This window comes from Somniosus microcephalus, unplaced genomic scaffold (assembly GCF_052327205.1).
Source record: "Somniosus microcephalus isolate GS21.2 unplaced genomic scaffold, FLI_Smic_1.0 unresolved_chr4, whole genome shotgun sequence".
In the NCBI taxonomy this organism is placed as follows: Eukaryota; Metazoa; Chordata; class Chondrichthyes; order Squaliformes; family Somniosidae; genus Somniosus; species Somniosus microcephalus.
In genome coordinates this window covers 46,679,217-46,691,389 of record NW_028225182.1, presented here as the reverse complement: position 1 = coordinate 46,691,389, position 12,173 = coordinate 46,679,217, and the positions used below count along the sequence as shown (strand labels likewise).

Sequence of the window (12,173 nt, the reverse complement as noted above, 5' to 3'; positions counted from 1 at the left end):
ATAGATTTCTAGATACAAAAGGCATCAAGGGGTACGGGGAGAGAGCGGGAATATGGTATTGAGATAGAGGATCAGCCATGATCATATTAAAAGGCGGAGCAGGCTTGAAGGGCCGAATGGCCTACTCCTGCTCCTATTTTTCTATGTTTCTATGTACACCTTCCCCTGATTTTGATTTCCATTGAATTCAATCAGGTCACCCCTCATCCTTCTCTTTTCTAGGGAGAAGAGCCCCACCCTGTTCAATCTTTCCTGATATGTATAAGCTCTCTCTTGTAGTATTATCCTTGTAAATCTTGTTTGCACCTTCTCATCTAGAACTAGGGGGCATAGTCTCAGGATAAGGGGTTGGCCATTTAAGACTGAGATGAGGAGGAATTTGTTCACTCAGAGGGTTGTGAACCTTGGGAATTCTCTGCCCCAGAGGGATGTTAATGCTGAGTCTTTGAGTATATTCAAGGCTGAGATCAATATATTTTTAGACTCTAGGGGAATCAAGGGATATGGGGATCAGGTGGGAAAGTGGAATTGAGGTTAATGATCAGCCATGATCTTATTGAATGGCGGAGCAGGCTCAAGGAGCCGTGTGGCCGACTCCTGCTCCTGTTTCTTATGTCCTTATGTTCTCCAGCACCTCTACAGTCTCAATACCTTTATATTGTTTGTTTGGCATCCTTCCGACCATTCAATGTCGATGTATGGTATATAAATTTTGATAATATAACCTTGTGGTGCTGAGATGTCCCACACCTCATTGCTGTTAGCTGGATATCGCAGAGGGTGGTTGGGAGAAGAGAGTTCTCCAAAAGGTTGGTTCAGATGAATGGTACAGGATGCAGATATCACTAGTGACAAAAATACAGGTGACCTGTTGCAAATCAATTAAATACCTCTGTTAGGATCAATCAAAGCAATTCAGCAGAAACATATAGAGATATCATCAGCAATGGGTGCATACATACATAGACACAATAATATATGGGTCTGTGTGTGTGTGTGTGTGTGGATGGGTCTATGTATGTGTATGGGTGTGTGTGGGTCTGTGTGTGGGTTTGTGTGTATGGGTCTATGTGTGTGTATGGGTCTGTGTGTGTGTGTGTATGGGTGTGTGTGGGTCTATGTGTGGGCTTGTGTGTCTGTGTGTGTGTCCGTATGTATGGGTGTGTGTGGGTCAGTGTGTGTGTGTGTGGGTGTTTATGTGTTTATATATGTGTGTGTGTGTGTATAGGTCTGTGTGTGTGTATGGGCCTGTGTGTGTGTGTGTGTGTGCGTGTGTATGGGTCTGTGTGTGTGTGGGTCTGTGTGTGTGGGTGTGTGTATGGGTCTGTGTGTGTGGGGGGTCTGTGTGTGTCTGTGTATGGGTCTGTGTGTGTGTGGGGTCCCTGTGTGTGCGTGTGGGTGTATGTGGGTCTGTGTGTGTGTGTGTGTGTGTGTGTGTATGGATGTGTGTATGTGTGTGTGTGTATAGGTCTCTGTGTGTGTATGGGTCTGTGTGTGTGTATGTGTGTGTGTTTGTTTGTATAGGTCTGTGTGTGTGTGGGGGGGGTTATGTGTGTGGGGGGATATGCGTGTGTGTGTGTGGGTGGGTGTGTGTATGTGTCTGTGTGTGTGTATTGGTCTGTATGTATGGGTGTGTGTGTATATGTGTGTGTTTGTATAGGTATGTGTGTGTGTGTGTGTGTATAGGCCTGTGTATGTGTATGGGTCTGTGTGTGTGTGTGTATGGGTCTGTGTGTGTGTATTGGTCTGTATGTATGGGTGTGTGTGTATATGTGTTTGTTTGTATAGGTCTGTGTGTGTGTATGTGTGTGTGTGTGTGTATAGGCCTGTGTGTGTGTGTGTGTGTGTGTGTGTGTGTGTGTGTGTGTGCCTGTGTGTATGGGTCTGTGTGTGTGTGTGTGTGTATGGGCCTGTGAGTGTATGGGTCAGTGTGTGTGTGTGTGTGCATGGGTCTGTGTGTGTATGGGTCTGTGTGTGTGTATGGGTCTGTGTGTGTGTATGGGTCTGTGCGTGTGTGTATGGGTCTGTGTGTGTGTGTATGGGTCTGTGTGTGTGTGTGTGTGGGTCTGTGTGTGTGTGTGTGTGTATGGGCCTGTGTGTGTATGGGTCTGTGTGTGTGTGTGTATGGGTCTGTGTGTGCGTGTGTATGGGTCTGTGTGTGTGTGGGTCTGTGTGTGTGGGTGTGTGTATGGGTCTGTGTGTGTGTATGGGTCTGTGCGTGTGTGTATGGGTCTGTGTGTGTGTGTATGGGTCTGTGTGTGTGTGTGTGTGGGTCTGTGTGTGTGTGTGTGTGTATGGGCCTGTGTGTGTATGGGTCTGTGTGTGTGTGTGTATGGGTCTGTGTGTGCGTGTGTATGGGTCTGTGTGTGTGTGGGTCTGTGTGTGTGGGTGTGTGTATGGGTCTGTGTGTGTGGGGGGTCTGTGTGTGTCTGTGTATGGGTCTGTGTGTGTGTGGGGTCTCTGTGTGTGCGTGTGGGTGTATGTGGGTCTGTGTGTGTGTGTGTGTGTGTGTGTGTGTATGGATGTGTATATGTGTATGTGTGTGTGTGTATAGGTCTCTGTGTGTGTATGGGTCTGTGTGTGTGTATGTGTGTGTGTTTGTTTGTATAGGGCTGTGTGTGTGTGGGGGGGGTTATGTGTGTGGGGGTGATATGCGTGTGTGTGTGTGGGTGGGTGTGTGTATGTGTCTGTGTCTGTGTATTGGTCTGTATGTATGGGTGTGTGTGTATATGTGTGTGTTTGTATAGGTATGTGTGTGTGTGTGTGTGTGTGTATAGGCCTGTGTATGTGTATGGGTCTGTGTGTGTGTGTGTATGGGTCTGTGTGTGTGTATTGGTCTGTATGTATGGGTGCGTGTGTATATGTGTTTGTTTGTATAGGTCTGTGTGTGTGTATGTGTGTGTGTGTGTGTGTGTGTGTGTGTGTGTGCCTGTGTGTATGGGTCTGTGTGTGTGTGTGTGTGTATGGGCCTGTGAGTGTATGGGTCAGTGTGTGTGTGTGTGTGTGCATGGGTCTGTGTGTGTATGGGTCTGTGTGTGTGTATGGGTCTGTGTGTGTGTATGGGTCTGTGCGTGTGTGTATGGGTCTGTGTGTGTGTGTATGGGTCTGTGTGTGTGTGTGTGTGGGTCTGTGTGTGTGTGTGTGTGTGTATGGGCCTGTGTGTGTATGGGTCTGTGTGTGTGTGTGTATGGGTCTGTGTGTGTATGGGCCTGTGTGTGTGTATGGGTCTGTGTGTGTATAGGTCTGTGCGTGTGTGTATGGGTCTGTGTGTGTGTATTGGTCTGTATGTATGGGTGTGTGTGTATATGTGTGTGTTTGTATAGGTCTGTGTGTGTGTATGTGTGTGTGTGTGTGTATAGGCCTGTGTGTGTGTGTGTGTGTATGTGTCTGTCTGTGTGTGTATATGGGCCTGTGTGTTTATGGGTCTCTGTGTGTGTGTGTGTGTGTATGTGTCTGCCTGTGTGTGTGTGTGGGTCTGTGTGTGTGTGTGTGTCTGGGTATATGTGGGTGTGTATGGTTCTGTGTGTGTATGGGTCTGTGTGTGTGTGTGTGTATGGGTCTGTGTGTGTATGGGTCTCTGTCTGTGTGTATGGGTCTGTCTATGTGTGTGTGGGGTCTGTGTGTGTGTGTGTCTGGGTATATGTGGGTGTGTATGGTTCTGTGTGTGTATGGGTCTGTGTGTGTGTGTGCGTGTGTATGGGTCTGTGTGTGTATGGGTCTGGGTATATGTGGGTGTGTATGGTTCTGTGTGTGTATGAGTCTGTGTGTGTGTGTATGGACCTGTGTGTGTGTATGGGTGTGTGTGTGTCTCTGTGTGTGGGTCTGTGTGTGTGGGTCTGTGTAGATGTGTGTGTGTCTCTGTGTGTGTGTCTCTGTGTGTGGGTCTGTGTAGATGTGTGTGTGTCTCTGTATGTGTCGCTCGCCTTCATTTGTGTCCTCGCACGGCTGATACAGCCCTCATCAGTTCCTTGAAATAAACCAATAAATTAAAAAAATGCAAATGATCTTGAAATGCACATTAAACATTCATACATTGAGGATTTCTTTATAACTTACCACATGTTTCCTTCATCGAAAGTTGTACTGAGGTAAAGGATTAACTTATTAAAGAACGGGCTCCTGAAACATACTTTCCCCTGTAAGTCAATATTTACTCTCCATCCCATAAATAGGCTGCTGAGAGACCAGACTCCACCTTCACCTTCCGCTGGAACTTTAACATCTCGGTTAATGATACTTGGTTAGAGATTAGAGATTTTTCCGCATAGTCAGAATTTGCTAATTTATCCCAAGGATTCCTGCTCGTACTTTAACACAGCATTTGTGTTAAAGATTAGAACGTTTTTTGATAAACGATGGAAAATCTGAATAATGAAGAAGGGAAAACAGAAAGCTATAAATAAAATCAAACCAATAAACAGTAGCAGATATAAACTTATATAGAGATAGAGAAAGAGATAGGGAGACAAAGATAGATAGAGAGATAGATAGAAAGATAGATAGATAGAGAGCGATAGATGGAGAGAGAGATAGAGATAGATAGAAAGATAGATAGATAGAAAGCGGTAGATGGAGAGAGAGAGATAGATAGAGAGATAGATAGATAGATAGAGAGCGATAGATGGAGAGAGAGATAGAGATAGATAGAGAGATAGATAGAGAGATAGATAGAAAGATAGATAGATAGAAAGCGATAGATGGAGAGAGAGATAGAGATAGATAGAGAGATAGATAGAGATATAGATAGAAAGATAGATAGATAGAGAGCGATAGATGGAGAGAGAGATAGAGAGATAGATAGAGAGATAGATAGATAGATAGATAGAGAGCGATAGATGGAGATAGAGATAGATAGATAGATAGAAAGAGAGATAGATAGAAAGATAGATAGAAAGAAAGCGATAGATGGAGAGAGAGAGAGAGATAGATAGAGAGATAGATAGAAAGATAGATAGATAGAGAGCGATAGATGGAGAGAGAGATAGAGATAGATAGATGGAGAGAGAGATAGAGATAGATAGAGAGATAGATAGATAGAAAGATAGATAGATAGAGAGCGATAGATGGAGAGAGAGATAGAGATAGATAGAGAGATAGATAGAAAGATAGATAGATAGAGCGCGATAGATGGAGAGAGAGATAGAGATAGATAGAGAGATAGATAGAGAGATAGATAGAAAGATAGATAGATAGAGAGCGATAGATGGAGAGAGAGAGAGAGAGGTAGATAGATAGATAGAAAGAGAGATAGAAAGATAGATAGAAAGAAAGCGATAGATGGAGAGAGAGATAGAGATAGATAGAGAGATAGATAGAGAGATAGATAGAAAGATAGATAGATAGAGAGCGATAGATGGAGAGAGAGATAGAGATAGATAGAGATAGATAGATGGAGAGAGAGATAGAGATAGATAGAGAGATAGATAGAGAGATAGATAGAAAGATAGATAGATAGAGAGCGATAGATGGAGAGAGAGATAGAGATAGATAGAGAGATAGATAGAGAGATAGATAGAAAGATAGATAGATAGAGAGCGATAGATGGAGAGAGAGATAGAGATAGATAGAGAGATAGATAGAGAGATAGATAGAAAGATAGATAGATAGAGAGCGATAGATGGAGAGAGAGATAGAGATAGATAGAGAGATAGATAGAGGGATAGATAGAAAGATAGATAGATAGAAAGCGATAGATGGAGAGAGAGATAGAGATAGATAGAGAGATAGATAGAGAGATAGATAGAAAGATAGATAGATAGAGAGCGATAGATGGAGAGAGAGATAGAGATAGATAGAGAGATAGATAGAGAGATAGATAGAAAGATAGATAGATAGAGAGCGATAGATGGAGAGAGAGATAGAGATAGATAGAGAGATAGATAGAGAGATAGAAAGATAGATAGATAGAAAGCGATAGATGGATAGATAGAGAGATAGATAGAGAGATAGATAGAGAGATAGAAAGATAGATAGATGGATAGCTAGAAACAGATAGATAGACAGACAGATAGAGAGATAGAGATAGATAGAGAGAGAGAGATAGAGAGAGATAGATAGAAATAGCTAGGTGGATAGATAGAACGATAGATAGACAGATAGATAAATAGAAATAGATAGACAGGCAGATAGAGAGAGATAGAGAGAGATCGAGATAGATAGATAGAGAGATAAATAGAAATAGATAGAAAGAGAGATAGATAGAAATAGATAGATAGACAGAGAGATAGATAGAGAAATAGAAAGATAGACAGATAGATAGATAGAAAGATAGATAAATAGAAATCAATAGATAGATAGACAGAGAGATAGATAGATAGAGGGAGAGAGTGAGAAATAGATAGATGGATAGATAGATAGAAATTAATAGATAGATAGATAGAAGGAAAGATAGATAGATAGATGGATAGAAATAAATAGATAGATAGATAGATAGACAGGCATACAGATAAATAGACAGATAGATAGCTGATAGATAGATACTTTCTTAGGGATAGAGAGATACATAAACATAAAGCAGTGGAGAGTCAACAATACCTAAGAATTGTTTGCGGGAGATTTTGATTGATTTGTAGTAAGATAAAACTAACGGTATATATTGTTAAATTGCATTCACTGTGCTGAGGGTTATAAAGTATAGATTCCATTAAATTCAAGTACTAATCGCATCCGGGACTGAGCTGCCCACAGAGCAGTTTATCGGAGTATATATTTGAGTACTATCCTCACGCTATTTAGGGAGATCGAGGTTCGGCCACCCTGTAGCTTGAGATCAATAATTGTACTGAGTGGTCTCCTGAAGCCCTGCGTGTTCCTTGTATCAATTCCTATAATAACATCTCTAAAACTAAGACTCTGCATTTAGAATCTTAATTCCTAGCTGTTTTCTCTAATTATATTAATTAACAGCTGGGTTAGCTGGAGGGTGTGTTTTAACTTAAGGTGCCGTTCTAGTTTGAGGTGATGTTTTAGTTTATAGCACTGGGTTAGTTTTAGCCGCCGTACAAGTTTGAGACACTTATCTAGTTTTAGTTGCTGCTACTGTGTCAGTTTGAGGCGGTATTAGTTTGATTTACTGCATTACTTTCAGGTCGTTCCAGGTATTTAGCTTGAGGTGATCAATTATGTTGAGGTGCTGAATTTGTTTATGGTGCTGCATTAGTTTGAGGTGTTGTATTGGTTTGAGGTGCTGTATTATTCTGATGTGTTGTATTAGTTTGAGGGGCTGTATTAGTTTGAGGTGCTGTATTAGCTTGAGGTGCTGTATTAGTTTGAGGTGCTATATTAGTTTGAGGTGCTACATTAGTTCGAGGTGCTGTATTAGTTTGAGGTGCTGTATTAGTTCGAGGTGCTGTATTAGTTTGTGGTGCTGTAATAGTTTGTGGTACTGTATTTGTTTGAGGTGCTGTAATAGTTTGTGGTACTGTATTAGTTTGAGGTGCTGTATTAGTTTGAGGTGCTGTATTAGTTTGTGGTGCTGTAATAGTTTGTGGTACTGTATTAGTTTGAGGTGCTGTATTAGTTTGAGGCGCTGTATTAGTTTGAGGTGCTGTAATAGTTTGTGGTGCTGTATTAGTTTGAGGTGCTGTATTAGTTTGAGGTGCTGTATTAGTTTGAGGTGTTGTATTAGTTTCTGGTACTGTATTAGTTTGAGGTGCTGTATTAGTTTGAGGTGTTAGATTTTTTCGAGCTATTGTATTAATTTCATATAGTGTATCATTTTGAGAATTTTTATTAGGTTGAGGTGATGCATTAGTTTTAACATCTGTATTAGTTTGAGGGGCTGTATTAGTTTTAGGCATTATATTAGTTTCAGATTCTGTATAAGGTTGATGTGCTGTATTAGTTTGAGAAGCTACATACATTTTCAATTTGTTGTTGTTATCCTTAAGAAGCTATAGTTCCAATTAATGCCTGAACATCCCGTTGTGCGAATGGAGCCTGTTTGTCGGACAGGGCTACATCCAAGGAAGGAGTGTGGTTAGGAGATAAGGGAAGTGATACTCTGGTAACAAGGTCGGGTAATATAAAGAGAAAATGCTGGAAACACTCAGCAGGTCAGGCAGCATCTGTGGAGAGAGGAACAGAGTTAACATTTCCGGTCGATGACATTCCATTAGAAGGTGGGCAGTTGTGTCATGTAGAAGAGGCGAGGAAAAGATGTAAAAGTGGCCTTTGGAACCGATACTTTAGAATCCGATAAAGGTTTGATCAACTTGTATCTCGAACTCGGAACTATAACGTATTTGAGTTCTCCGGTTAAAATTCGCGAGGGTTTGTCTAAATGCTGTTGTTAATTATAAGTCTAATTATTGCGGGATTAATAACTCTGACATTTAATGTTGCGAACCCTTTTACTGCACTGCGCGTTTTCCAGCTGTGCTCGGAGCGCCGTCCCCTTCAGTCCATCGCTCACAGGGACTGTTCCATTCAGCGTTTCTATTCTCTGGCCCTTGGTGAAATTTCATAGATTGAAAGCGACGTGTCTCACCCCAAGCTCGTCACCGACTCGCTAACCGCTGCACAGCGACCACACTCTGCTCCCGTGAGATGGAAGCCCAGGTGCTGTTTCAAGCTCGAGTGCAGTTACAAGCAGAACTCATTCAAAGAAAGTCCAAGTCATTGAGGCGCCTGATTCTTTGCACCTTCCCAAAGTGTTGAGATTCACGTGGGGGTGATTTGGGCACGCCTTTCCCCACATTACAACACTTCAAAGGTACTTCAATGGTTATAAAGCGCTTTGGGACGTCCTGAGTTCGTGAAAAGCTCTGTATCAATGCCAGTGTTTTTTTTTGGCAAAAGTTCGAACAGCAAGTTCATAATTCGCGAGCAAAATAAGGGCTCGTCCGGGATTTGAACCCGGGACCTCTCGCAAGTTTCAACTAATAACCCCGAAGCGAGAATCATACCTCTAGACCAACGAGCCAACTGACAGATATTGTTGGAGATAAAAGCTAACCATTGTAAAACCATTTTTTCTGTGTAGTTGTTCTTGATGATCAGAGCACTTGAGACCGAGACAATGACTTTGCCCTTTGGACCTGTCTTCTGAAGCGCCGCCCGGTCCCAGACCTACAGTTAATGAGCTGTGGTTCAGATATTGGATGGGAGAAAAATTGATAAAGAGGAGGTACTAGAAAGTCTGGCTGTAAACCTTTTGTTTATATTCTCTTCTGGACGCCGGTTAGCTGCCGCTCTCTTTTTCCCATAACATACTGAAAACCAAGGAGCCGACTGGTTAAAAGTAGTGGAGATAAGAGGTAACTATTGTAAAAACCATTTTGTGTATGTGGCTATTCTTGATGAGCAGAGCACTTGAGACCGAGAGAGTGACTTTGCCTTTTCAACCTGTCTTCTGAAGCGCCGCCCGGGCCCACTCCTACAGTTAATGAGCTGTGGTTGAGATATTGGATGTGATAACAATTGTTAAAGAGGAGGTACCAGGAAAGCTGGCTGTATTTATGTCCATAAGTCACCAGGACCAGATCAAATGCATCCTAGGATGCTCAGGGAAGCACAGGTGGAAATTGTGAAGTTACTGGCCACAACCTTCCAATACTCATTGGATACGGGGGTGGTGCTAGACGTCTGGAGAATTGCAAATGTTACACCCTTGTTCAAAAAGGTGTATAAGGTTCAACCCAGCAACTACAGGCCAGTCAGCTTAACGTCGGTAGTCAGGAAGCTTTTAGACAGGATAATCCTGGACAAAATGACCGGTCACTTGTACAAGTGTGGATGAATTAAGGAAAGTCTGCACGGATTTGTTAAAGGCAAATCGTCTTTTACCAACTTGATTGAATTTTTTGATGAGGTGAAAGAAAGGGTTGATGAGGGAAATGCGGTTGATGTGGTGAACATGGACTTCCAAAAGGCATTTGATAAAGTGCCGCATAACAGGATTGCCAGCAAAGTTGAAGCCCATGGAATAAGAGGGACAGTGACAGCATGGATGTGAAATTGGCTAAGAGACAGGAAACAGAGTAGTGGTGAACGGTTATTCCTCTGACTGGAGGAAGATGTCCCCCAGGAGTCGGTACTAGGACCACGGCCCATCTTGACATATATTAATTATTTGGAGTTAGGTGTCCAGGGCACAATTTCAAAATTTGCTGATGATACAAAACTTGGAAGTATAGTGAGCAGTGAGGAGTGAAGTGATCGACTCCAAGTGGACATGGACAGGCTGGTGGAATGGGCGGACATGTGGCAGATGAAGTTAAATGCAGAAAACTGTGAAGTGATACATTTTGGTTGGAAGAATGAGGAGAGGCAATATAAATTAAAGGATACATTTCCAAAGTGGGTGCAGGGACAGAGAGAACTGGGGGTATATGTGCACAAATCATTGAAGGTGGCAAGACAGGTTGAGAAATCAGTTTAAAAAGCTTATGGAATCCGGGGCTTTACAAATAGAGGCATAGAGCACAAAAGCAAGGAAGTTACGATGAACCTTTATAAAACACTGGTTCGGGCACAACTGCAGTATTCATGTTCCAGAAAATGTTATTCTGACAATAACCGGTCCTGTTAAATTGAACAAAAGTTGCACAAGATTCCTGGTGACATAAGCAATGAACATTTTAAACCAGACTCCTGAAATACAATGGGCCTGGAAATTGCGATCGGGGGCTCGCCACCGGCTAACGCCTCGGAATCGAAAAACAAATGCGAATTACCTGGTGTCTCCGGAGCTTCGGACTCTTGCCGCCCAGGGCCCGCTGGCGTCCGCCTGCATAAAGGCCCACGGATCCCAGGGGCGCACAAGGTTCGCAACCATCTCTGGGGTCACATGGCCCAGGCCAACCAATCAAAAAGGGGATTCCTATGAGGCTAATGGGGATTCCATTTATGTATGGAATCCTCAAAACCACAATCGAAATCTCCAAATAAAAAACATTTCACACCACGGAAATAAAAATAAATGATCACTTGTTCAAACTTAATGAAATTAATTAAACATTTAAAATACAATTTTTAATTTTATGAAATATAAATTTGAACATTTTAAAGCGGGCCAGAATTTACCTAAACGAATTTAAAATGTATGTATGTTCATATCATTAAAAAAAATATTTTAACATTTATTTTCACCCGTGCACTGGCAAAAGAAGGTCTTACGCCTGCTATTAGGCTGGATCGCTCTTTCGACCAATGTGGACACTAAGAACCGAATGGCCTCCTTTTGTACCGTAAATTTCTCTGATTCTATTACCTGGTGTAAGGGTTTCCTGGACATTCGCTGGGCAGTAGTTAGCCCAACTCTGCACCAGCAAAAGTGATGTTGTAGCAGATGCGGTGGATCTGTCCAAGCGAAACTTGACAGATCACAAGTTCTGGGCTTTCGGGCGTGCGGAAACCTGGAACTTGCGGGGTGGTTCTGAAGGCGTACGAGAGCCTACGCTGTGCATTCGCTGTCGGAAGCACCGTAAACCCGGGCCATGGTGTAAAATGAGATATGCATAACAATTCATCACATAGAAAGCACAATACACGTTATTGAAGCATCTTTAGCATTTAATTCATTCTGCAAATTAAGATTATCGGTTAATTAATGCTAATTAAAACATTTGTTCACATTAGATACATGTAAGTAATTTTAACAAGTTAGTTTAAATTAATTAAAGACTGTTACAAAAGTTACTTCCCTGACCGGGAATCGAACCCGGGTCGCGGCGGTGAGAGCGCCGAATCCTAACCACTAGACTACCAGGGAACACGGAAGTCGAATGCGATAATTGTACATAGAATGGACAATCCGTATTGGATACAAATTCATTTTTGATTGTTCACATCTAAAAGCATTTCATGACTCTGCGGCTTACAAATCTAGTTACATGTACCTGAAATATTTTCTCAATTATTGGGGTGCATTTATCTTCATTCGAAACCTCAGTAAAATGCTCCAACCTCGTCTGTTTCCCTCATACCGGCTGTGCAACATCCACAAATCAAATGTAATCTCACACGGCGCGCTGGCCTCTACCAGTTCTATATGTGTATATAGAGAATTAATGACGAAAGGTCATCGACCTAAAGATTACACATACATGTAAAAATATTTATAAGCAGCAGAGCCATGAACTTCATTTACATGTAATACAAGTCAGAAACATACTTGTATTTCTATTTCTATAGCATTCTGGACACAACATCGAGTTCAACAATTTCAGGCC

The 12,173-nt window shown here is 42.1% G+C and overlaps 1 protein-coding gene and 2 non-coding genes across 3 annotated transcripts in view; all 3 read right to left on the bottom strand.

Moving 5' to 3' along the window:
* Positions 1–10,777, bottom strand: part of LOC147091017 (complement C1s subcomponent-like) — an 81,190-nt gene extending 70,413 nt beyond the window's left edge. Inside the window, exons 1-2 of the mRNA XM_085977155.1 lie at positions 10,677–10,777; positions 652–868 (exon numbers count right to left, since the gene is read on the bottom strand). Of these exons, the coding sequence (XP_085833281.1) occupies positions 652–868; positions 10,677–10,777 (318 nt within the window). The remainder of the gene's footprint in view (positions 1–651; positions 869–10,676) is intronic.
* trnap-cgg (transfer RNA proline (anticodon CGG)) lies at positions 8,836–8,923 on the bottom strand. Its single transcript is given in 2 exon segments — positions 8,836–8,871; positions 8,888–8,923. It is a non-coding gene; the product is annotated as a tRNA-Pro (tRNA).
* An 864-nt stretch (positions 10,778–11,641) lies between the features above and the next one.
* On the bottom strand, positions 11,642–11,713 carry trnae-cuc (transfer RNA glutamic acid (anticodon CUC)). The gene has a single exon. It is a non-coding gene; the product is annotated as a tRNA-Glu (tRNA).
* Between the last annotated feature and the right edge of the window lie 460 nt (positions 11,714–12,173).